The 26,741-nt window shown below is 41.7% G+C and overlaps 1 protein-coding gene across 3 annotated transcripts in view; it reads left to right on the top strand.

The window, feature by feature from the left end:
• Nucleotides 1-26,741, top strand: part of LOC148999431 (AMP-dependent synthetase and ligase family protein) — an 84,530-nt gene that overhangs the window by 18,408 nt on the left and 39,381 nt on the right. For 2 of the 3 annotated variants that reach the window (XM_089141144.1, XM_089141145.1), the window contains exon 2: nucleotides 2,061-2,564. In XM_089141144.1, the coding sequence (XP_088997270.1) occupies nucleotides 2,061-2,564 (504 nt within the window). The remainder of the gene's footprint in view (nucleotides 1-2,060; nucleotides 2,565-26,741) is intronic. The other variant, XM_089141146.1, reaches the window with a different exon arrangement.

Raw genomic sequence — 26,741 nt, 5'->3', positions numbered from 1 at the left:
GGTGTTTAGGGCTGGGAACTAGGAGTTCCTACTCAGTTCAGGACTGAGAGGTGTGGGGAAGAAGAAGATGAGTGGAAGCTTGTGGACACTAAGGGGAAGGTCTAGGGTGCAGGGGGGAAGGTGAGTGGGAGGGGCAGAGATGATTTGTGATGGGCAGGTTTAGGGTTACTTGGCTGTCTTTGATGAAAAAGGTTCTGAATTATTTGAAATTTTTTGTGCATTTGTTGCTGAAGTTCGTATACTATTTAATGTCCTTATCTGCACTTTTTGCAATGATAATGCTAAAGAATATTTTTCTGATCCCTTTTCTAAGTTTATGGTTTCTAATGGATTGTTCATCAATCATCTTGTATTGACACTCCTTAACAAAATGGGGTTACTAAAAGGAAAAATAGGCACTTATTGGAGGTCACTTGTTGTCTCTTATTTGAGATGAAAGTGTCCAAACCTTTTTGGGTTGATGCCGTTTTAACTACTTGTTTTCTCATTAACTGGGTACCCTCCTCTGTGTTACAAGGTGGCATCCCTTATTCTATTTTATTTCCTAATTCTCCCTTATTTGGTTTGCCTCCTCATGTTTGGTAGTGTTTGCTTTGTTCGTGATCATAGGCCTTGGAAATCTAAGTTAGATCCCTGTGCTCTAAAATGTTTGTTTATTGGGCATTCTCGAACTTAGAAGGGGTATTGTTGCTATTCGCTTGACTTAAGGAAATATTTTATTACTGCTGATGTATCTTTCTTTGACTCTACTCCTTATTCTATTGAACCTATTAACATATCGAAACTTAATAATGATCTTTCTATCTCTGTTCTTCAAAGTGTATTTCCGCAAGGTGCAGTTCCTCCCACCCCGCTGACCATCACCAGGGTCTATGTTCACCATCCAAAGACTGTGGCTGCCCCCTCTGCTCCTACAAACTCTACCTCTCTGCCGTCTTAGTCTACAAAGCCTTCGGTAGTTCCCTTGCCTTTGATCTTGATATTCCCATTGCTCTTTGGAAAGGTACTTGTAGTTGGGTTCAATACCTTCTTTCCAATTTTGTTTCTTTTTCTGGTTTATCTTTTGGTTTTGCCACTGCCATCTCTACCATTGACACTTATCTGATTCCTAAGTCTGTCTCTGAAGCTTTTTCTGATCCTGGGTGGACTACTGTAATCCAAGATGAGTTAACGGCCTTGGAAGACAATCAGACTTCACATCTTGTTCCTCTACCCTCAGAGAAAACTGCTACCAGTTGTTTTTGGGTTTTCATAGTGAAAGTTAATCCTGATGGTTCTTTGGCTCACCTGAAAGCGCGCCTGATTGCAAAGGAATATGCTCTCAGGTGAATGTGATTTGATTACTTAAAGACACTTTTCTGCCTGTTGCCAAACTTATTTCTATTCATATTTTAATCTCTCTTGCGGTCTTGCTGCCACCTACTTAATCTCTCTTGTTGTAAAGGAATATGCTTAGGTGTATGGGGGACTTGCTTTCCTGAGTTACATAGGAAATTAGAAAGTACTAAATCTAAAATAGAAAGTGGATTCCTAAACTAGCAATAGGTCTAACCGAAACTAGGAAACAAGACAAATAGAAACTAAATAGGAGATCTTGAATCTTCAAGGTTGCAGCTTCTAATCTCCAGGTGGTTCCCACTAAGATGCCATTTGGTTAGCACAGGTGTTTCCCACTATTAAGTCCAAAATTTTTGCTACTTTGAACTGACAATTATGCCCCCACGAAATCTTCTTGTAATATTCACATTGATGCCCAAAAAGGGGCTTTGACACTGTGCACATGAACAGTGTTTAGGCCTCTTTTGGCCCTACTAGAAGCCCTGCTGGACTAGCTTGACCTGGTCCAGAATGGTGGACCCTTGTTCTTCCTCTCCTGACCAGGATCTACATCAGTGCTGCTCTTTATCTGCATCAATTGTGCAAGTCATAAGTTAATTTAGTGTTACTGATACATTGCTGATGGTCGATTGTCCATTTGAGTTGCTATGGTTACAGAATTTCATTCTTTTGCCTGATCAATACTAAGCTATCTCCCTGACGGCCATATCTTGTTTTTTTAGCAGATTTTTTTGATCAAGAGCAGAAACGGGATGGTAAATTTTCAGGGTCATCAAAAATTGTCAAAATGACTGGTGATTGTTTAACCAAATTTCAGACTGTGGATAGTACCCCAAAAATAGTGGGAATATATATGATACCTTCTGTTGAGTACATAGTAGCTCTTCTTTCTGTTCTAAGATGTGGGGAGGCATTTTTACCTCTGGATCCTTCATGGCCAAAAGAGAGAATACTATACATCATTTCTACGTCCAATGTTGGGCTTGTTATCAAGGGTAGTTCTTCTCTGGATGCAAACGACCATGACCGTTGTGACAAATCTGATTGGCTAGTGGATCATGGGTGTTCACTTTTGTGCTTATCTATGAAGGGGAACCTACGAGGTCAATTTGATCAGCTTCACTTGGGTTGGTCTTGTGAAAGTAAAAACCCTAGAACATTTTGTTATTTGATGTACACGTCCGGATCAACTGGAAAGCCTAAGGGTGTATGCGGCACTGAGCAAGGTAACTATTTATTTTCCTGTTCTTATTTTCTGATAGGTAACATGAACAAGAAAATGCTACAAATACTGTAGTTCTGATTCCGAGCATGCCAATTCTAGAGATTTTGTGCTAAACTAACTCTAGTAGGTTTGGAACTTTTCCCCTGCCCGTTCTTTCAACTTCTATTTCTATGCCTTTTCATTACTAAACCCTTTTCCGCAGATAAATGTACTAAATTATTAGCTTCTATTTTCACCCCAAAAAAGAAAAAAACGTAAAAATTATTGGCTTCCATTTGAATGTGAAAGAAAACAATAAGTTGATCATCTATGTTGTTTTTTATATGGTTAAACATATCTTTGATAGCATGGTCTGATACTTTAGAGTTCCCTGCTTTTACTGGTTGAAGCTTACAGCTGTAAGCAAGGATCAAGGTCTCAGGACCAACCAGAAATGGAGATTCGACCAAGATGGGTTGAAACAAGGTACCTAAGATCCCATTGTTCGAAAAACAAGGTACCCTTTCTTTGGGGCTGTTCAATGTACCTAAGAATTCTATACAGCTGTGAAATTAGAAGTTTTAGATCATGCAAAAAATGGCTGACAATACCACAACGCCATATGTATCAGGCCTGGTGTGAGAGATAAATAAGCCTTTCAACAAGGCGCTAGAATTGTTCCTTGTCAATAGAGTTACCTTCTGTGCTGATGCGTTGGTTGTTTCCTCTATGGGAGAATCGATTGGTTCATAACCAAGTATCCTTGATTCTTAGAGGAGATCTAGATATACTTCCTTTGGGAGATGAAGATTCCTTCAGAGGATCAGTCAACTTCTATTCCCAAGAAATATTAGAGTTTATCCTAGATTTTCAATCTCAAATTCAGTTTCCAGTTGAGTCGTCAGGAGAGAAATTTCAGCTTCATTCACCATAGATTGACCACTAGCCATGATCTTGGAAATATCTCAGTTCTTTAGGAAGCTGAGGAGAGATCACATACGAGATGAGGGAACTACAACATCTCAGTTGAGATACTAAGATCTTGGCAATCTTTGTTGTCTCGGTTATCTTGGTTGGGTACCATGGTATGTAGACAATTATGTATGCTATAAAGTAGGACACACACCCATCTCTACCTATACTACATGTTTAAGTGGTTTATTCAACAACAACAATAAGCCTTGTCCCAACTAAATGGGGCGGCTACATGGATTCTTGCCTCCAGTCAGTTCTGTTTGAGGCCATGCTAGATACAAGGCCTAAGCTATACATATCCTTTCTCACCACTTCTCCTAAGGTTATCTTAGGTCTTACCCTAGCTCTTCTAGTATAATTCATAATAAGCAAATACGCCCGCAACCCTCAAATTTGAATCCAATAGGACCAATAGTAGTTAGAAAAAATCAACCTCAATAATAGATGCTCATAAATTTGGAGGAATAACTGTTTAGTGCATCTTGACTCCGGCCACTTTACCTTATGAAAAAAGAAAAACACCCTTGTCTTGTCATCTTAATAAAGGTGAGCTGTGTGTTTGATGCCCTTCATGAAAATGACAGACTTTCCCCTAGAAACACAACATCCTGAGAAAATTTTGTTTCTGATTTTTTTTTCTTCTGTTGAATGGCTTAGCATGGCCAAGAGGTCATGGAGAATCTTGGCCATGTGCAGTTCAGAATTTGCCTAGTGTAGTTTCTTTCTGTTTTTAGTTTTCCTTCTTTCTCTTTGTTGCTTGGTTGACAAGTTAGCTCCCTAGGACAGTTTCCTCTTCAGTAGATCTGGGAGATCTTATGTAATCGAAGCATATTTATTGATTTTTTCTTTTTGCTCACATTTTAGGAACTTTTCCTAAACTGGGAGTAGTTTTCAATCTATATATAAAAGCATAATAGGGGACAGTCTCATACCTGTGAACTCTCTTCCTCTTTTTATCTTTCGCCTTCTTCTTCTCTATTGCAGAAACTGCTAGATGGTATCAGGAGCTATTTTTCCTTATCCTGTGTCGGTTTTGAAAACTGCAGTTTTGAGAGTTTCTCTTCTTCTTTCCTTCCTGCTACTCCCTACTGCCTGATTACTAATCAGAACCTTCATGTTATAAAGGATCCATCCTTTTGATAGTCTGATTGGTGCTGCTACTATCTGAAAGGGAGTATAATGGGACCAGATGAAACTACACTCAGTCTAACTGCACCCAGATCTGTTTCGGGCAGCCAGTGGAGCATATTGACCAGAGATGATTTCACTCCTCACATGGGCGATGCAAAGGAATAATGCAGCCAGTTATTTTTTCTCTTCTATTTATGAGGTTATTGACTCTTCTATTGAGGTAACAAAAACCTTTATTTTCTGACTGAATGAAGTCAGATATGCTCATTGTCCTGGTTCTCTCCTAGTACTGCCGCTGTATGAATGATGCACTATCCATGTGTTTGACAAGCTGTGCTCCTATTTCTGTCACTGCCCTTGTGTTTGTGAGGCTTGCACTACTCTGTGTCTGTTTTCTAAAGTCTACTGCTGCTGCTCTATTTTCGGCTGCTGATTCTGCACTTAGTGGAGACATGCTGTAGTTTTGTGTTTGGATAATTGATCTGCTGCTGGATTTTTAATTGCTGTTCCTATGGCTGAATCAAAACGCCAGCCAACATTCTACAAGTCCAAATTACTACGATCAAGCTGAATGGTGTTTCCAATTATTTAATATGGGCCCAAGCTGTTGAAACTTATATACATGCCAAGGGAAAACTGAAATCTATTAAGGAAGACCCTCCAAAACCTGACTTTAAGGACCCTAAGTCTGTTGCTGCCCATGATGAGTGGATGCAGGAAAATTCCACTGTTAAGATCTTGCTATGGAATAGTGTTGAGTCCTCTATTGCTACAAATGTAATGTTCCATACTTTGGATAAAGGTCTGTGGGATGATGATGTGAACCAGATTCAAGGCCACTGAAACTGGGCCTGGGTGATAGCCCAACACCCTACAGCCCTATAGGAAACCAGGCATATTTTGATAATATTTGATTTTTTTAGTTGAGTCAACTTAGTGTTTTGTTGGACCCAGTATTAGTAGGATCCCAACTCTATTCTTGATTGGTCAGGTTATTGTAGAGTCCTAGTCGAATTAGGAGTCCCAATTAGAGGATTCCTTTAGTCTAGATCTACTCTTATTTTTGAAATTTAGATCATTCTAGGTTGAGTTATGACCAAGGATCATTTTGTAATTTTTCAAACTTAGATGCATTTCGGTGGGTCTTTGGGGTTTTTTGGGCCTGGTTTTTTGCATCCAGCCTACTTTGAGGCCAATAAACACAATGAAAATTTTATTTTTCCTAAAACCTAACCCATAGTGGTCTTCTTGATCAACACATGCCTTGCTGTATACGAGCGAAAATAGAAGTCTGGAAGATGCATCTTTTTTTTGGATGAATAAATAAGTATATTAAAAGAATGGAAACAACGATACAAGGCCTTTAAGAAGAAGGCCGAAAAGAAGAGCTGAGACCCTAGGAGACAACAATGAATCTGTTCCTTGGGGTATCATCAATATGGGGATTGGGGGTAGCTAACAGCCTAGAGGAACCATCAAAATAGATGGCTTTCCAAATCAAGTCAATAGAGCGGGATTTGGATGTCCATCTCCTAAGATTACGGTCCCACCAAATGTGGTGAATAGAGGCACATAAAACGAGCTTACCAATCCGATCACAAGTGGAAGATCCTGAAAAGTTTCTCACCATCCAAGACCAATCACACGCAAACCCATAGGAGCGCCTCGAACGAGGCCAAACAGTGGTCAGTGTTTTCCAAGTCGTTCCAGCAGAGGATGCAGTTGGGGGAGACTGGGACATGGCGGCTAATAAGGAAAGATTGGGTGGGGATAGCTTGGTTGAGAGCTCTCCAAAGGGTAAGGGAGTGGCGAGGGATGGAAGCTTTGAACCAGACCAAGGAAACCTAGGGGGGTTTGGGGTTATGGGTGTGAAGGTGATGCCATGCAGAGGAGGTGGAAAAGTTTCTGGTGGGGGAAGGGAGCCAAACAGTGAGGTCGTGGGTAGAGCTAACGAGAGGAGGAAAAGAATCCCAAACCTGTGTGAGAAGGGGAAGGGGTTCCAAGAGTCATCAGAGATGAAAGCAGACAACGGGGTATCTTTGGGGATTCGGGAGTCATAAACAGTACGGGGACCAAAATGAGTGTAGAGAATGCCCATCGAATGCCACATGTCTAGCCAAAAGGTGGTGGAAGATCCAGAGGAGATGATGGTAGAAATAGTGACTAGTGAGAGCTAGAGGACGAAGGGAGAGGAGTTTCCTCCAGACCCAAGAAGGATTGGAGGGCAAGGGAGAAGTCCAGAAGGAGTTAGAGCGAAGAAGATGAGAATGAACCCAATTAACCCAAATGGAATCTTGCTTAGAGGCAATTTTCCAAATGAGTTTGAGAAGACAAGCGAGGTCTCAATTAGAGATCCTACGGATGCCAAGGCCTCCCTCAGAGGTTGGGCGGCAGATGGTCGACCAACAGACAAGATGGATGAAACGGGTGGCCTCCCTCCCTTTCCAAAGGAAGCCACAGAACAGGGATTCCATATCATGGAGGATAGATTTGGGGATGGAGAAGATCCTATACCAGTAAAGGTAAGAGGATTGAAGCACAGAGCACATAGGATCACTCTACCGGCAAAGGACAACAGCTTACCCTTCCAAAGTTGGAGCTTCTTACGAAAATGATCAAGCATTGGAAGGCAATGGTGGCGGGTAAGCCTGCCAAGCATGAGAGGAAGGCCAAGATAGATGACGGGAAGGAGCTAGGCTTAAAGCCCGAGAGCAGAAGGAGAGAGGAACGAAGCTGATCAGAAACCCCAGAGAGGAAGAGAGTGGATTTATCAAGGTTGACACGAAGGCCAGAGAGAGATTCAAAATGAGAGAGGGCACAAAGAATGGAAGAAATGGATTGATGATCCGCTTTGGAGAAGATCATAAGATCATCCGCAAAGGCAAGATGGGTAAGATTAATGGACCTACACTTGGGGATGGGGGAGATGAGGAGCTGATCGGTTTTGGATTGAAGGATGCGGGAGAGAACTTCTAAAGCTAAAGTAAAGAGGTAGGGGGAGAGAGGGCAGCCTTGGCGAATGCCAATGCAGGACGAGAAGCCAGCAGGAGAGCCATTGATGAGAATGGAGAAGCGGGGCGATGAGATACAAATTTCAATCCAGTGAATGAAGAGGGGAAGGAAGCCCATGGAAGAGAGAACATCACTAATGAAGTCCCAACGAATAGAATCAAAGGCTTTATAAAGATCAACCTTTAAAAGAGTAACCGGGGAGTGTGCAGATCTTTCGAAGCCACGAACAACTTCCGCACAAAGGAGGATGTTGTCCGTAGTACTACGCCCCGAGATAAAAGCAGATTGATTCGGGCTAACAAGAGATGGGATAGCCTTTTTTAGCCTATTCGCTAGGACTTTAGAGATGAATTTGTAGATGAGGTTACAGAGGGAGATGGGACGGAAGTCGGAGAGGGAGGAGGCTCCTGGCTTCTTGGGAATGAGGCAGAGAAAAGTTTGATTGATTGAGGAGAGCTGAGAAGGGTTGAAGAAAAAACTGCGGATGGCCTCAACAAGGCCATTCTCGATGAAATCCCAAGAGGCAAGAAAGAATCCCATGCCGAATCCGTCTGGCACAGGGGCTTTATTGGATTTATGGGATCAGATGGCAAGAAGAATCTCTCCAGAGGAAGGGATAGCACAGAGGGAGGGGATGATTGAAGGATCAATGAATTTGTTGATGAGGCTAGGGGGAGAGGAGGACGGGCAAGAGATGGAGGGGGAGAGAGGAGATTTGAAAAAAAGGAAACAATCTCCTCCTTGATACTAGCAGGATCAGAGATTCGAGAGCCATTACTAGTGACGAGGAAGGGAATGGAGTTAAGATTAATTCGAGCTTTGAGGGAGCGATGAAAATAAGCAGAATTGGAGTCCCCAAGCTCAAGCCATTTGATTCTAGCTTTTTGGCGGAGAAAGCTTTCCTCAGAGGCAAGGAGGGAGGAGAGATCAGAGGAAAGGGTCCTTTCGTCTTCAGCAAAAGAGGGATTGAAGGGATCATCTTGAAAGAGATTGGACCCTAAGGAGATTAGAGCGACAGGTAGAGAGGCTGGAAGAAATATTTCCAAAGGTGGAAGAGTTCTAAGAGCGAAGGGCTTCCTTAGTGTTGCGAAGCCTACGAGCGAAGGCAATGAGAGGAAGGGAGAAACAATGGACCGGCTTCGCCTAGGCTTCCATGACAATGGGGAGGAAAAATGGACTCGAGGTCCACATGTCGAAGAATTTGAAGGGCTTGGGACCAAAAGAGGAGGGGGGGAGCGAGTTGGACAAAACCGGGGGAATGGTTAGAGAGATTAGAATTGGAGAAATAGGCATTGGAGGCAGGGAAGGAGGAGAACCAAGGGGCATTAGAGAGGAAATGATCAAGCTTTGAGGTGATTTTGGCATGACCGGAACGGTGATTATGCCACATAAGGGGGTGGCCGGACCAACGAAGGTCAGAAATACTAGAATTGTCTAAGCATGCATTAAAGTCTCCCATCGCAGCAGGAGTCGGGGAGGAACCTCCCACACGCTCATGAGAAAACTGGATGATGTTAAAGTCACCACCGATGCCCTAAGGGAGCTCCAAAGAAGTGGAAGAGATAGAACGGATAGTCTCCCAAAGGGGGACGCGATCAGCAACTTGGTTGAAACCATAAACGATGGAGAGGAGATAAGGGGGCAAATTATTTAAGAGAATGCTGAGATGCATAAGTTGAGGGGAGGATCGAAGAAGAGAGATTTGGAAAACAGAGGAGTCTCAAAGGATCCAGATATGACCATTAGGAGACTCGGAATAGTTGGAGATGAAAGACCAAGAAGGGGCTATAGATTGGGCAATCCGATGAGCATTGTCCACTTGGACATGAGTTTCGAGAAGGGCACACAAAGAGACTTTTGAGGTCCTAATTGTATTTTTAACCTCAGCTTGTTTGGCTAGGGTATTGAGACCCCTGACATTCCAGATAAAGAATTCAGACATAAGGATCAAAAGAAGAGGGGGCACCTAAGTTGCTGTTGGGGGAAGGGCACAGAGGGGAATCAGTGGCAATCAAAGAAAAGGAGTTGGAGGTTGGGAACTCACACAGGGGGGAACTGGGGGGAGATGGGGTTACAAAGGGAACCGGGTCATTGGGGGAGTTGGAGTTTGGGGATGAAGATTCATGGATGGGAAAGCTAGTCGAAGGGGCGAGCAAGTGGTCTGGATCAGTGGCTACGGGTTGAGTGACAGGGGACAGGGGGTTGGGGGAGATGAGGTTAGTGGGCTGTCTTTTGTTGGTGGCGGGTAATTGGTTAAGGGAAGGGATGGCTGTGACAGGCTTAAGTGAGACACTGGTTAAGTGAAGTAAGTTGGGAGTGGTGGGCTTTAAGGGAATAATGGGCTTATGGGTAATATGGCTGGGGGCTTTTGATGGGCCAGGTGAAGTTAGTGGAGGTCCAAGTAAAATGGGAGGTAAATGGGCCTTAGGATGGGCCAGGACGAGTTTTGGATTTATGTAAAGTGGAATTGGGCTTTATCGGGTAAGGTGTGTTTGAGGAGATGGTTTTGGATAGGGTTGAACCAGAAATGATGGGCCGCTGGTCTAACAGGGGGTTGGAGGTGATAAAAGAGGGTTTTTGGAATTCTAGGTGGAGGCGGAGCTCGTCAGGGAACTAGAATCGTGAAAGGAGGGAGATCGAGAAACTTTCTCAGGACTGGACATACCAATCGGTGATCGGACAGGTCGGAGCTTGACTTTCGGAACCTTGGGAGCTGTCTTCGAGGTGCAGAAGCTAGGAGAGGCTTCAGCAGTAGCAGGCCCTGTCCTGAGATGCAGGTTTACAAGAATTAGGGTTTTGCAGGTTGTAGCAGAACCTTTAATGGCTTTGGGAGCAGCACAAGTCGCCGGCGGAGGCAATTTGATCCTTCTTCTGAGTCGCCGGTAAGTTTTGACAATGAAAGGTTTTGAATCATCTTTAATGCCGGCTTCTGCAACAGCGGTGGATGGATCAGAAGGAACTGAAGCAGTGATCTTTTCCAGAATATCAATGGTTCGCGGAGGAGCTATGGGGGTCATCTTCTCGAGAACATGAGCAGCAGAGACATCTTGAACAGCAGTAGCGGTCTTCCGAGATTTTTCTTTGAAACACAGGAAGCACCATCGTGACCAAAGGAGAGGCAGAAATCACAATGCAAAGGAATCCAATCATAAACAATTACTTGATCGTACAGCAGGCCATTATAATCTGAGATGGAGACCGAGGCAGGAAGAGGCTTAGTAGCAGGGAAGTTCACACATAATCTGGCATACGAGAGCTTCTCCATCTTAAGAGTCTTGACATCAGTGCGCAGGGGAGTACCAATAGCAGAGCCGATTCTACTAAGGCAATCATAGTTCCAGAATTCGAGAGGCAGACCAGGAAGGTTGATCCACAGGGGAAGAAAGTTGAAGTCGACCCTGAGGAGTGGCGAAGATTGAGACCAAGGCTTGTCGAAAATTTGAGATTTTCCCACAGACCAAGGAGAGCCAACCAGAGCACGATCATGGCAGTCAAGGGAAGAGAAATTGAAGAGGAAAATACCAGAATCTAAAAGGTAAGCATCCATGAGGCCCGAAGCCTTCCATTGTTTGGAAAGGGAAGCTTTTAGGATGTTGAAAGGGGGAACGGGACCAAGAAATTGGCCAATAATGGCGGATTTCCAGCGGGGGACACCGGGAGCAGTGGAGGAGGAAGGACAGTGAGCAAGAGGGGGGTGATTTTGGTGGTTGGGGGAAGGAAGCAGATGTTAAGATTTTTAGTGGCAAGAGAAGGTTCAGAAAAAAAAGAATTCCAAGATTTAGCTGGTGGAAAAGGAGGTTCGATTGAGGGGGAAGAGACAGGCGAAGGATGGGGAGAGAGGGGTGACGGAGAAAGGGGAGGAGACATCGCCGGAGACGAGATCAATAACTTAATCAAACCAAACCATTTAAGTGAATTATAATATTGACATATGTATAGCCACCTCCTGCTTGACTAATCTCTGGAAGATGCATCTTAACAAATGTAAATATGGATTTTGTGTGAGAACACTAAGATTTTCATTAATATGCAACAACAAATATAACTAGAATTCAATATTCAAGTAGAAGTGTATTGTAGACTCAATAGTTAGTACACAGTTGAAACAATTTAGAATGAATGAGGAAGATACATATAGAACCATGGAAGAAAATTCGATCGAAATGGTCGAAATTTCGATCGAAATGCCTGCAAAAATCCAACTCGAAACGAAATTTAGTAGTAGGCACGAAAAGTATCCATTTCGTTTCGTATCGACCGAAATTTCGGTCGATACAAGTCGAAATTTCTGCCCGATACCATATCGGGCCGAAACGACACTTGCGTAGGCTATAAAATACCCAAAATCGAGCTCATTTTCGACCTACCATCAGTTTCGACTGTTTCGAGCGATATCGCCCAGGAGATTTTGACCTGATTTTGCATTTTTTGCTCATTTCTCTTGCTTTCATCCCATTCTACACCTAATTTCTAGTATTCCATTTCCTTCAAACACTTGATTTGCTCCTCCATTTGTGCATTTTCTCAAATCTTGCAAGGTGAGTAACCAACTTCCTCATTTTTTGATTTTTGTTTCATTTGTGCCTTAAATCATGTTAGATTGCTTCCAAATTTATATATGTTTACTTTAGAGTGATGATCTATGAATTTGTAGTGTCAAAATTATTTTTTGATTCTTCCTACTATTTTTTTATTTTTCTATTATTAAAAATTATTTACTAAATTATGTATATTGTTAAAAATGTTTATGTATAGTACATGTATAAGCTTCAAATGGATGTATGTGAGAGTTGAGACACCATATTGCTGTGATGGTGTTGAATTAATTTTTTTCTTCTGTTAATTATGTAATTTTACTGTATTTAATATATATTTAAATAATTAAAAAAAATATTTAAATATTAAAAAAATAATTAATTTCTGTTTTAAATTTAAAAATAGGAGAGTATTAGTGGAAGCATATATGCAATTTTTTGAGCATGTTGTGGATATTTTTAAGATAGTTAGTGTGTATTTTATATATTTTAAAATTATTTATATATTAAAAAATACTTATATAGTTATACATATATATATTTTTTTGTATTTAAAAATAGGAGGTTATTATTAGAAGTATGTATGTCATTTTTGGAGCATATTGTGGAGCTTTTCAAGATACTTAGTGTGTGTTTCTTGTATCAGGCACTCTATTTTAAAGATGTCAGACATAGCTTGGGATCATGGGAGGCCACTGACAGCTGATAAGAGGAAGAGTGAGTGTAATTACTGCAAGAAACAAATAGGAGGAGGTGGGGCCACTAGATTGAAGGTGCATCTAGCTGGTGGCAACAGGGATGTAACAGGGTGCCCAAAGGTGCTCGTAGAGGTCAAGAAGGCAATGGCCTCATATATTAGTGGTGGAAAGCAAAAGAGGAAAGAGAAGAGAACACAGAGGGATGAGTTCGAGGATGCCTGCTTAGATGACCTTCCAGATCCTGAGGGTTATGGTAGGGATGAGCCAGGAGACAGTGACCCTGATCCAAAGGCCGATCAGCTGAGGAGGGCGATGATGATGAGTAGGGAGCAACAGAGGATTGATGACATTAGGAGGCAGCAGAGGGGTCTGGGTTGTGGGTCCTCTAGAGAGCCAGTAGGTATGGGAGGCATAGGTGGCTCCCAAGTCCCTATGAGGAGGTCTCGGAGTGTCGAGGCAGAGGCTCCTATCCCACGGGCCCCTACAAGGGGTCGAGCTTCCTCAAAGACATCCTACAGATCCGGATCTTGAGATTCTTCGCAATGATCCGGCCCTATTTGCGAGGCCTGAGCATAAACAGAGAAAGTTGAAGCACTTATGGGGGAGTGTGAAGGAGAAAGTGGGGATGGCTTTCTCCAAATGGGCGCATTACCATAGTGTTCCAGCACATACAGCTCGGGGGCCCTACTACGAAGAGATATGATTGAGCAAATAGGCGAGGGCGGGAGTGGTGTATAGGGCCCCACTCCATATGAGATATATAATGTGTATTTGCCTAAGCATAAAGAGGACATAAATGAATACATTAAGGGATTAAAGCCCATGTGGAATCATTATGGATTGACTCGATGGTCGATGGTTGGACCGGTCCCACTAGACAGTCCATCATCAATTTCATGTTGAATTGTGATGGGAGGACAAGTGTTCCTCAAGTCAGTAGATGCATCCGGTGAGAAGAAGGATGCAAAATACATTTACAAATTACTGAAGCAAGTGGTGAAGGAGGTTGGAGTGGAAAATGTAGTTCAAATTGTGATTGATAATGGCTCCAACTACAAGAAAGTCGGGTTGAAGATGCAAGAGAACTCCAGGTATCTAAAGTCTAAACATATAGTATTAATTTTCATTTGTAAATACATATATTTACATTACACATATACATGTACACTTTATAACTTTGTATTGATGGCTTGATGCCTTGATGGATGGACAGATATAGGCTCTTTTGGACTCCTTGTGCTGCTCATTGCATTGACTTAATGTTGAAGGAGATTGGAAAGGTCAAGCTTGTGAAGAATACGGTGGACCAAGCTCGACATGTTAGCACCTTCATATATAACCACACCTATGCATTAAGGATGATGAGGGACAAGTGTCGGGGGTGAGTTAGTGAGGCCAAGCATAACCAGATTTGCTACTAATTGGATAGCATCTGCAGAGCTTTGAGAGTAGGAAGACCGGCCTTAGGAGTATGTTTGCATCGGAGGAGTGGTTTAACTGGGGAGGGTTCTTCATCGGTGGGAGGAAGGAGAGCTCGATTGACTATCCTTGATGAGAGTTTCCGGCACAATGTGAGGATAGTAGTGAAGATGCTTGAGCTTGGTGGTGAATGTGTTGAGGATGGTAGATCAACAAAGAAAACCTACTCTAGCACACATATTTGCTGCAGTAGATAGGATGAAGCAGCAAGTTGCTCAGGTCCACCCACGCGGCAACAAGAAAGTCCTTCAAATCATCAACAGTAGATGGGAGTCTATGTTGCAGGATCCACTGCATAAGGCTGGTGAGTTGTTAAGTTGTTAAGTACTTAAGTGACTTAAGAATTTAATTTAATTTTCATTATGTTATCACACTATTAAGGCTTAAGCATTAACTATTCCCTTTTATGACATACTTTTTCTTACACAGCATACTATTTAAATCCCAAGTACCATTATAAGGACAATCTTGGGATGAGGCAAGATTTGATGGATGCTGTCCAAACTGTAGTGGAGAAGTTCGAACCGGATACAACTAAACAAGCAGTCATCCTTATGGAGGTGAGATAGTGATTAAAATCATTTGATATTCGCAATTTGTAGTTTTATACTAAGTCATTAACCTAGTAACTACTAACTAGTTATTGTTTTTTCTCTTTATATATTAGATAAAGGCTTTTAGGGATGCCACTGGGAGCTTCGGTCGTGCTGTGGCCGTATCGGGACGGGAAACCGCCCCTGCGGGTAAGTTCATTCATTTATTTCATTATACATTTAATTATTATATTCTATCTTTAATTTAGTTATTTAAGTATTAAAATGACTTGGAGTCTATGTTTGTTGCAACTGAGTGGTGGTTGCAATTTGGACGTGATTCACACAACTTGAGTAGGATTGCAAACAAAGTGCTCTCCCAAACATGTTCTCGCCACCGGTTAGTGAGCGAAATTGGAGCACCTTCAGCCTCATTCACTCGAAGAGGCGCAACCGATTGGGTGTGAAGCGTCTAGAGGACCTTGTCTACCTACACTATAATATGAGACTGAGAGAGGATCATATTAGATAGGGGATGGACAGAGAGAGCACCAATATCGAGTTGGCCGACATATTTGAGATGGATGATGATGATAACCCGAAGAGTTGACTGGATCGGGGATAGTGGAGACGGATTGCTTGGATGAGGATGGAGGTCTTCCCAATAGTCGATTGCGGAGGAGATGTGGGCTGATGTGGGGGACTTCATGGCCCAGGAGGGGAGGCCACATGCAGAGCCCGCCCCTCCCTTCGTGCCACACCCTAGTGCATCCACCCGCAGTGAGGATTTGATTTTCTGGTCCGACACTGAGGATGAGGTGACTCAGGCCTCTGACGATGACGATGATGGTGGTGATGATGACGGTGATGGTGATGATGGAGGGGATGAGGAGGGTGTGGGACCTCGTGATCGGGATTCAGCCGATCCTGGGGAGAGACCACCACCACCACCACCCGCCGGACGTGAGAGTCAAGGGGGGGGGGGGAGGACGACCACCGAGATTCACAGGAGAGAGTCAATTCACCCACACGACACAGGATTCAGACCATACTGGAGTTGCATCTTGAGGCAAAAATGTTTCCTCTACATATTCGAGGAAGGGGAAGGGGAGACAGCATGGCTGGAGCACAGAGGACATGCCATCATATGGGTCTTGCCGTCCATCCGATGCCGAGAGCTTGGTGGGATCTATGAGATCGATGAGCATTGATGATGGTAGAGACTCCTCCACCTCTAGAGGATCCGGATGGCATAGGCCTGCAGAGTCCTCATATGATACTGCTGTGGAGAGTATTGGTTCTACCGAGTCAACTTATGGTTATGGACCATATGGTGTCCCTCCTGGCTATCAGATTCAGGGTCAGGCCAGTCAGCCACGACTGGAGCCTTATGGTTATGGAGCGGCCTATGGAGCTTATGGTGTCCCTCCCACTATCGATTATCGGAGTCAGCCGCTGCGACCTTATCAGTATCCTTATCCTTCTCCTAGTCCTGAGAGCCAGGGGCAGGGTGGTCTTTCATTTGTTGAGCAGATCTTCCACACTATTCCACAACCACAAGGCCCACCACCACCAGTTCCTTTGGAGATTCACAACTTCCCACCGTTAGGGAATCTTATGCATGTGGATGAGGCCACATACAGAGGTGCAGTTTTTGACTATGTCCAAAACTATATGGGGCGGGGGCAAACATCATGGGAGTTATATTGTCATTTGTATGGGGGTGCAGACGGAAGAGGGAGACCTTGAGGCTTGAATAGAATAGACTTGTAAGTTGTAAGTTGTAACTTGTAAGTAATAACAATACAACTTCTTCTCTGATTCATGTACTATATACTTGGAATGTTGGATGAATGGATGTTAGATTTTCAGTAGTTTTTTAGTAAACTAGTAGTTATTATAGTGTTTATTATGCTTGAAATAGCTAGTATGCAAAAATCCAAATCAATTTGAGTGCATTTGAGGCTCGAAATTGAGTTTTCAAGAATCAGGGAAAAAGTATCCAGTTTCCAAGGTCAAAATGTTCATTTCGATCAAATTTTTTACCTTGTATAGAACTATGAAGTCCACAATTACAATACATATGAGACCTAATCTAACCTACTAATAACTTCTATGGCAGGTTGGATGCATCCCCTGACCCATGGAGCTCTATGTATATTGGACATATGGAGGCCATAACATGGCATGCCTAAAGCTGTCCACGAAGTTAGTTGTTCCCCTTTTGTAGGTAGCGTCATCCACATAAAATAGGTATCCGATCTTAAGGAATGTGTCATAAGGGAAATGACTCCTACAACTTGTGCTTAGAATTGGATATTCTGTATTTGGTTGTGGTACTAGTAACATGGTGGGAGATCTTAGTCGAGATATACAAAATTTCTAGTGTAAACTTGGTGGGCCATCTGGATGGGTTTTAGGGACCCGGTTGGGCTGAAACTTTGTATTTAGCCTATTTAAGGCCTTTTGAACACGTTGGTGGTGGATTTGTGAGAAAATAACCCTAAGTATGTTTTCTAATTTGACCCTGTGTAAAATCGAAATGTTGTGAAATGCAAGGTTAGATAACATGTAATGTAGAGATATCAAGTAATTCACGTTATCAACTATCAAGTATCAAATACATTACACATCAAACTATCAAAGAACTTAAATGTCTTCAAAATTTTACAACCATAAGAAGTTTTTGACTTTTTGTAAGTCATAAATCATAATCCATAAGTTCACAAGAGTACAAGAGGAACAAGACTACGAGACAACAAAAGTATCACTTAGCATTCTGCATCAACTAATTCTGAATGCTGGCCACATATGACTCCCAAGTCAACTCATCACTGTAGTATGTCACATATCGGTTTATATGGGACCAATATGTCTCCATGTCGAATCTCTGGAAGAATAACACTCTAGGGAACCGTCAATCGTGGGTGGGTGAAAGAGCCATTGTTGCTCTTGCCGTTCATGTTGCTGTTGAATATAAAGGTAGGGGTTTCTAAACCAGTCAGTCAACAGTCCACCTTCACTCCCATATGTGTACTCTCCAGGTGCAGGGTTTTAAGGAATAACATGATCTCCATAAGAAGAATACACACTCTAATCTGACCTAGTGTTGTGATCCCCATATAGGTACTTCGATGACTGCCAACTGGCCAAACTTTGCTATTGTGAACCATTGTGACCATGATCTAGGTTTATGCTTCCCATGTTCAATTCAAGATCCTGCTTGCTCGCATCATCGTTCGTTTGCCCCTGGTTTGATATGCTTTTCCTACTCCTAGTATAAGTCCAGGAGATAGGGGAACTATGGCTCGCATGTGTCGGATGATTCGGACTCCCTTTGTTGACCTTGACTTCCACTATTAGCACCACTAGCCTGACTGCCTCCATGACTCGATGGCTGACTTGGAGGGATGATATCATCTGAACTCCCACTAATGGACATCATCGCAGCTATTTGAAGTCGACCAAGTGGCTCCACAAATGGTACACTTGGTCCTGCTAATGCTGCTATAGCAGCCTGACCCTCATCAGTAGACATGTGATCAGCCACATCATCTGGGCCCATAGCAGCAGCAATGGTAGGATCCGACTGTCCTCTTAGCCCATCCAACACTAGGCCACTCAATCCCTAACCCATTGATATATAACATCATCTCCTCATCCTCTATAGGGGGCTCGTGGAATATATCACTCAACTCAATCGGTTCCCCATTTTTGTCATCCATATCATCTTGTATGTGCCCTACTCTCAATCTCATGTTGTAATGCACATAGATTAAGTCCTCGAGCCTGTTACTCCCCAATCTGTTTCATACCTTACTATGGATGAGCGAGAAGGTGCTCCACTTCCTCTCACAACTAGAGGATGAGCAAGTTTGTGAGAGTACTTTAATTGCTATGTCCCTAAGATTTGGCGAACTAGTTTCATATAACACCCACCAGTCAGTTGCATAACCAAATATATGCAGTAGGCAAATAAATCTTAGTACTTATATAACGTATTAGTTATCACTTATAGAGTTATAGACTTATAGTAATGGACTATTTACCAGGATCAATTTATTGCCTAGTTGCAACCGCAAAAGGCTTTCCAAAACTCCTAGAGGTATCCCTGAACTCCTTGATCTGTACACCAATTGTTCACTACTGTATATGTGCTAATGCAAGAAGTTGAAGAAACAATTGAATAAGTTCTCACCTCTCCATTAATTATCCCCTGCATGACGGGATTTGGCTCAAGCTTCTCCACCACATCTTGCACTGCATTCATCAACCTTACATTAAGCCCCAAATCATTCTTGTAATGGTACTTTGGGTTGAGGTAGTAAGTTTGTATTGTGGAAATAAAAAATTTGATTAGTGATTTTGTTGTTTACTTGTTTAAAAATTATAAGTTATAACTTATAACATAACAAATTAACAATGTAAATTAAAGTATACAACAAAAACTTGAAGACTTAAAAGTGACTCACTAGCCAAGTGCAAAGGATGCATCAAGTGCATCTCCCATCTATCATCGATGATCCTCTCATAGGATTTGAAAGAGCTAAGGGCAGCAGCTTTAGCCAACTCTTTCATTTGCTGGAGGGCAGCATATATGTGGGGCATTGTGGGCTTCTTCTCCGAATCCACCATTCTTAAAACAAAGACAATAGGCTCTAAAATGCCCACTGTCCTTTTCAGCTGCCTCCAAAAGGAATCATCAACAATGGTTTGTTGGACAACTACTGCATCAGGATGGCTAGATCCACGCCAATTAAACCACTTCTCACTTGGAAACATGTGCCGTAGACCCACCACTTTCTTCTGCAAGCTTTTCAAAGCTACATACTTGGTGGCAAATCTAGTCAATCCAGGTCTGACTAGATCACCCTTACAATGGTTCCTCATCATCTTCAACACATAATCATGGTTATAAATAAAATTACTGACTCTTCTAGCCCTGTCAACCACAACACTGATTGACTTTCTCTTCCTTAAGTCCTTCAACATAAGATCAATCGAGTGTGCTGCACATGGTGTCCAAAAGAGGTGGATCCTGCTGCTCTTCTTCTTCATCAACATTTCACCATCTTTTTTGAAGTTAGCACCGTTATCTGTGACAATTTGGACAACATTACTTGGCCCTACCTCGAGGACCACTTGCCTAAAAAGCTTGTAAAGGTTGTCAGCATCATTGATTTTATCTGAGGCATCCACTGACTTAAGGAAGGGTGTCTTTCCATTGCAGCTCAACATGAAATTAATGATGGATTGTCTAGTAGGACTAGTCCATCCATTAGCCATCACAGTAACTCCATATGTTGTCCATCTTTCCTTCAATGAACCAATGTATTCCTCCACCTCTTGCTTCACCTTTGGTAAATATTTGTTCATTACTTCCCAAGCTGTTGGGTCTTTAACCCCTACATCTTCCCTAGCAATTGCATTGATCATCCCCTGATAATATGGTGTTTTGGCTACTTTGGCTACAATGTTGTTGTAGAGCATGAATTTGTTGATTGCCAACCTAGCTTCCTCCTCCCTACTGCCTTCTTTACCTCCAGCAAACATATATGGAATGCTTCTTTGATAGGTGTCTTGATGCTTGAAGAGGGAGGGCTCTTGGTCAAATGTGGTATCATAATGTGCAATCTTCGTCCTCCTTTCAATCCTCTCACTTATATGAAAACTATGTCTAGGTGTCTAAGTGGCATGGATGCCCCTGACCCCAAACCTCATGCTCCTCTTGTTTGTTCATATTGCCTCACATTCTTAAAATGTAAGGATGTATGCTAGCTTCCATTGCAGCCTTCATCTATCTCCACTCGGCCTATGAGACAATACCCATAACCCTCCTCTCCTCATTGTCGTCTGACTCCTCATCAACTTCAACAAAAGGTCTACACAACACTGTATCCTCAAAATTCCCTTTGCTTTTGTGCCATCTCCCCCTATTTTTGTCTCCCTCCCTTTAAAGTTGTTGCAATTGCTTTTTGCATTTCATAAGGAACCTTGGGACACTTGGCAACATCTTTGTAGCCACTAGCCAAATGTTGCTTTAATTTGGTTGAACCACCAGAATCAAGATCTTGGGGCAATACTTGCATTGGGATTTTTTCTTATCGGTTGTCAGGGGATCCCCATGTTGCCAAGCAATGTCCTAAGTCCCACTGCCAGTGCTGCCACTCTCACTAGTTGACATTTAAGATACAAGCTACAACACTGAAATACATACATGAATGTTCTCAAATAATCATTAGAATAATTTTTAAATAAATAAAAACATGTAAAAACAATTTATAAAACAACAAAACACAAACTTTGTTCTAAGATAACATATATACAATGCTCAAACAATCATGTTTGTATTTTTAAAATAAACTACATAATATGAGCATCATTTTAAGAAAAAACAGATAATTTTTTAATAAAATTTTATTTTTCATAATTATTTATCTAATTATTTAAATAATAAAATAAAAATAAATACAACAAGCATGATAATCAAAATATGAATACATGGCGTTGTAAGCCCTCTGAATTAGTTTAACATAAGTGATAATCACATTCATATCATAAGTATTTTTTATATATTTTAATTTTAATTTTTTATATAATATATTTTTTAAATACGAAAAAATTCAAAAAATAAATTAATAGCAGAAAATTAAATTTGTTTCCATGAAAGTGTAGATCAAAGCTAGTAGATGAAGATGTATTTATACTAGACTCACACACCCATTGTAGAACATTCTATTTGAAAAAAAATTCAAATTTGGGGAAAAATCTTGCCTTTGTTGAAGATTTAGTTGAAATAGGCTTGAATGATGATAATCTGATGTTGTAGATGTGTTAAAGATGTTTAGAAGTTGAATCCCAAAAATATTATGGCAAAAAATCAAGTTTCCGGCAAGTTTTGAGAGTTGTAGCAAGAGAGAGGCGAGATATGCCTCTCTCAAGTGAGATAGGGGGTTTTAAAACCCCCTAAAGTAGGTGGTTGGACCAAAGTTGGCGAGATCTCACTGAGCTATGGCGAGATCTCCCAACTCTCCCAACTCGACCCTCATCTCGTCTCGCTCTCTCCAAATAGCGAGATATCTCGCGAGATCTCCCACCATGACTAAGTGGCCTTGATGGATATCCAAAGATGGACTTCACGATTGATGTGCCTAATCCATCCCCACATCAATATGCATACATTCCACTTGAATCAGGAGATGAGCCACTATTTTCCCCACTGTATGCTCCAACATATGGTCCCCCATATTCATATTCATGTCCATATATGTAGTTAGGCTCATAAGCCCCATATGGTGTAGACCCCACACTCTCCTTGGCATACAAGCTCTTGGATCTTATTGACTATGCCAAGCTAGCCATGTTTGCGTCCATCTGCCCTTGGGGGTGGAACTGGCCATGGGGTCCTATATAGTAACCCCTTTAGACTTGGAGCCCTGGTTCCTTTGATGAGGTATGCTAACATGCGTGAACTGTGACTCCCCAATGAATCTGATGGGGCTCGGTGGTGTCTTTGGTAGTGGAACTACCATACATTTGGAACTCCACCACCACCATCTTCGTTGTCATTATCATCATCATCATCGTTATCACCATTGTCAGGATCATCATCATCACCACCACATCATCATCATTCCTGGCTTAAGTTTGATTAGGAGGCTAGGTCAGGTCCATATCTTGCAAATTATGTGGAAGGAATAACTTCATTGTTGTGTGATAGACATCGGCCTATCCTCATTCGTAATAGTATCACCAGTTGCCTCCTGTGCATGTACCTGACCCTCATCAGCCATAAGCTCATTGGCTTTAATGCTTACCTATTGAGCAGTATGTGGGTCAGGCCTCCCTTTAAGTTGGTCTAATATTGGCTCAACCCTGTCCCTCACCCAATCGATGAGGGGGTCCTCACCATCTGAGTACACCTGGAAGATATTTGCAAGATCGATGGTGTCTTGTTGCGAGATCGATGGTGTCTTCTGCACTCCTGCTATAGGGAACCCATCATTAAGCTATCTTATAACAAAATCATTAAATTATTACTTAATAGATAATCTAATAATTTGTAACATGTAACAATTCTATACGAATTATTGATCCAACCTGGATTTGTGCGTTCTAGTCCCTGCACTGCAACATCTGAATCAAAGGACCCGAATCTGTCCCCAAAATCCTTGATCTACAATCATTTGTAATAATAGTTAGCTATATTTTTTCAAAATTCAAATCCAACTCGTAAGTCCTGAGTCCCTACTATCTTACCTCATTATTACGCAGGGACTGAAGCGTCGAGTCCTGCCCTGACTTTTTAACGACAACCATCGCTGCCTTAATTTGCTTCATACGACAACAACAACAATAATAAGCCTTGTCCCAACTAAATGGGATTGGCTATTTGGATTCTTGCCTTCCAATCAGTTCTGTTTGAGGCCATGCTAGATACAAGGCCTAAGCTATGCATATCCTTTCTCACACTATATTGGTATTTGGGGTTAAGATAGTAGTCTACACAATTTAAAAACCCACAATTAGATATAGGCGATGAATTTAACGTGAAATGAATGGATTACCAATAAATTACATATTTACTTACTAGCCTTATGCAGTGGATGCATAAGATGTGCAATCCATCTATCATCTATGATCTTTGGGCAGTCCCTATAGCCTCTTGGATTTGCTTGAAATATGGCCTCCCTCATCGACTCAACAACTGCATATAGATGGGGCATAGTAGGTCCCTTCATAGAAGAGTCCTCCATATGTAGGACCTTTATAATGGGGTCCATCGTCTTCAACACTATCCCCCACCTGTTTCTAGAAGTCATTTGATGATATAGTAGCCTATGCTGTGTGCATGCCTTGGGTGTTGGATCTTCTCCATCTTGAGATGAAAACAAGGATATCAACCCAGATCTCTTACCTTTAATACTCTGTTACGCAATGCAGTTCATGTCAAACCTCGTGACACCGGGTAGCATTATGTCACCCTTGCATATCTCCCTCATTATGTGTGGAGTGTAGCTGTGATTGTATATAAAGTTCATCACTTGTCTAGCCTTGTCCAATACACTCAACAATCCTGATCTTCCCAATGTCCTTGAACATGAGATTGATGCAATGTAATCCCTGGATTGCATCATCATCTCTCCGTCCTTTTTGAAGTTACTGCTGTTATCAATGATGATCTACACAACATTCTTCACCCCCTTCTCCTCCACCTCTGCAGGAGCCCATAAGTGTACCAATGGTCTTCCACCTGTCTCAATGCATCCACAGATTTCAAGAATATAGTCCTCCTATCACGATGGACCATAAAGTTTACGATGGACTTTCTAATTGGACTAATACACCCATCACACATTATGGCAACCCCATATATCTCCCAAAAGGGCCCCGTCGATGCAATGTACTTCATAAGCTAGTTCTTTTGCTGTGTAAGATATTTGTTGATGACTTTATGAGTGGTGCAGCCAAGGTAACCTAGACTTGATTGTGCAATAGTGTAAATCATGGCCTGATAGTAGGGGCCTTGTGCTGTGTTGGCTGGAATGGTGTGGAAGAGCATCCATTTAGCCACTACTTCCTTCACCTTGCCCTTGTGCTGTGTTGGCTGGAATGGTGTGGAAGAGTGTCCATTTAGCCACTACTTCCTTCACCTTGCCCTTGTGCTGTGGCCTGATAGTAGGGGCCTTGTGCTGTGTTGGCTGGAATGGTGTGGAAGAGCATCCATTTAGCCACTACTTCCTTCACCTTGCCCTTTATATCCTTCGAAGCTCTTGAGATCTTGGGCTGCTTTGCCCTATTCTTTCTTAGAACATCCAAATCCTACTCTAGTATGGGATATCGTTGTTGTGGAAAATCTGCTGATGGAGAAGGAGCAGCCCTCTGACTTTGGAACCTTCTAAATATCCCAAAGATACCACCAGACCCAGATGGTCCAGGTCTTGCGTCTTTAAAGGGACCAGCTTTTGCATTGCCTCTGGCCTTCTCTTCCTCCTAATGTAGTGATGCCCTGCTCTCTGTCATCACTCACCCCAACTCTGTGGCCTCTGCAGCTGTATGTACCATGTACATCGACGGATCATCATTGTCCTCATTGGAATTAGAATTAATTAGGTAAGTAGAAGGTCCCCTCACTACCTCATCAAGTGCAACTGCCCCTCTCTGTTTCTATGCCTTTTCTTTCTTGCTCCCTTTTCCAACTGTCTCACTACCCATACAACCTCTGTTGTACATTTCATCCTTCAAACTACCGTTGAGGTGTGCTTTAAACCTACTGGTGCCACCTCCCATCAACTTGCGGCTGTAGAAGTTACACTGTGTCTTCGTCTTATTACCATCAATTGGTGTGCAGTACTACCATGTAGGCTCCCTTTTGGGACTAGGAGCAACAACTTGTCTCTGCTCTCTACCCTCATCCTGTTTCTCCTCTCTGTCATCCCCCTACCTTGGGTGATGGGAACTAGTCTTCACTTGCATCTATGATGCTGATGAGCTCCTACTCCCAAACATGATCACTATTAGATACACAAAATGATTGCATTAGTCATTGAAACATCAAAATAATTTTCTTTTTTCAGATAAAGAAACAGTGATGCACCTTGCTAATTATTTTTTCCTTGCCTTTGTATTTTTTTTAAAAATATAAAATCATTAAATTTTTTTTTGGACAATTAAATGGCTACTCATAACGAAATTGGCGATGAAACCATATGGTTAGCACTTCAAAAACACATAGAAAGCCAAGCCATTTCATATTTTTATATAATTTTCAAAACCAAACCATTTTCCCAATTCCTCCTTTTTTTGTAATTATTTATGATTTTTATAATTATTTTATTAATTTTGAAAAATAAAATAATTATTATTGTATGGAAAAATATTCTGATTCTGTGAGGCCATAGATCGGCCTATGGAGTTCAACATATATTTATTCCATCACTATAAAATATATATGATATATATATATATATACTAGTATATATATATATGCATATGCACTAGTGATATACGGGAAATAGCAACTATAATAAAAAAAGGATCAGTAAGTACATGCTTAAAAATAAAATGCATCCACAACAGTACTAACTTTCCCTTCCGAGTTATGCGGTTATACATAAGGCTAATCCCAAATACGGGCACGTGATTTATAAAATATCTGGAGCTTGATATAAAATCATGAGTATATCCCCGTGCCCATAGTGGTACAAAGATGTCGCCTTTGAAAGCACATCTTTAAGGGTCGCATTGAAGCCTTCCATCAAAGCTTGAAGGGCCGATGGGGCCAAATAATGTTAACCGTATCGGTGATAATGTTAGGATGTTAGCAAATAATGTTAATGCCGATCGGAAGATAAGATAATGTTAATTATCCATTTTGCAATCCGAGTCAATAAATTAGAATCCAAATTTCAGTTCTATAACAAATTCAAGAGCTAATAAAAAACTCTTTAGCAAATTGTTGAATTTCAATGGAATTGAAATTCAAAAAATGTAGAAGCAACACTACAAATGGTACGAGTGGATTAATACCTTGAAAACCCTGACTTTTCTTGACCACCTTCAAAACCCATTATCGATCCATCTTCTTCTTCCCATCTCCTTCTTCCACCATTGTTCGGCTTCTCACCATCGTTCGGTTTCGATTATCTTTCGCAATGAGAGAACAAATACATAGAAACCCAATAAATTCCTCGAATATAACTGAACATCAAATTCAAATTTCAAAATTGAGAGGAAGAGAGAGTGAAGGCAACCCACCTCACCCATTATGCTGCTTTCCGGAACATCGTTAACAATAATATATCAAAGAAGAACTTGAGCGCGGGTTTACTTCGAG

This window comes from Hakea prostrata, unplaced genomic scaffold (genome assembly GCF_041222555.1).
Source record: "Hakea prostrata isolate BN-2017 unplaced genomic scaffold, UWA_Hpros_2 contig_7, whole genome shotgun sequence".
In the NCBI taxonomy this organism is placed as follows: domain Eukaryota; kingdom Viridiplantae; phylum Streptophyta; class Magnoliopsida; order Proteales; family Proteaceae; genus Hakea; species Hakea prostrata.
This window is presented reverse-complemented; position numbering and strand designations above follow the sequence as displayed.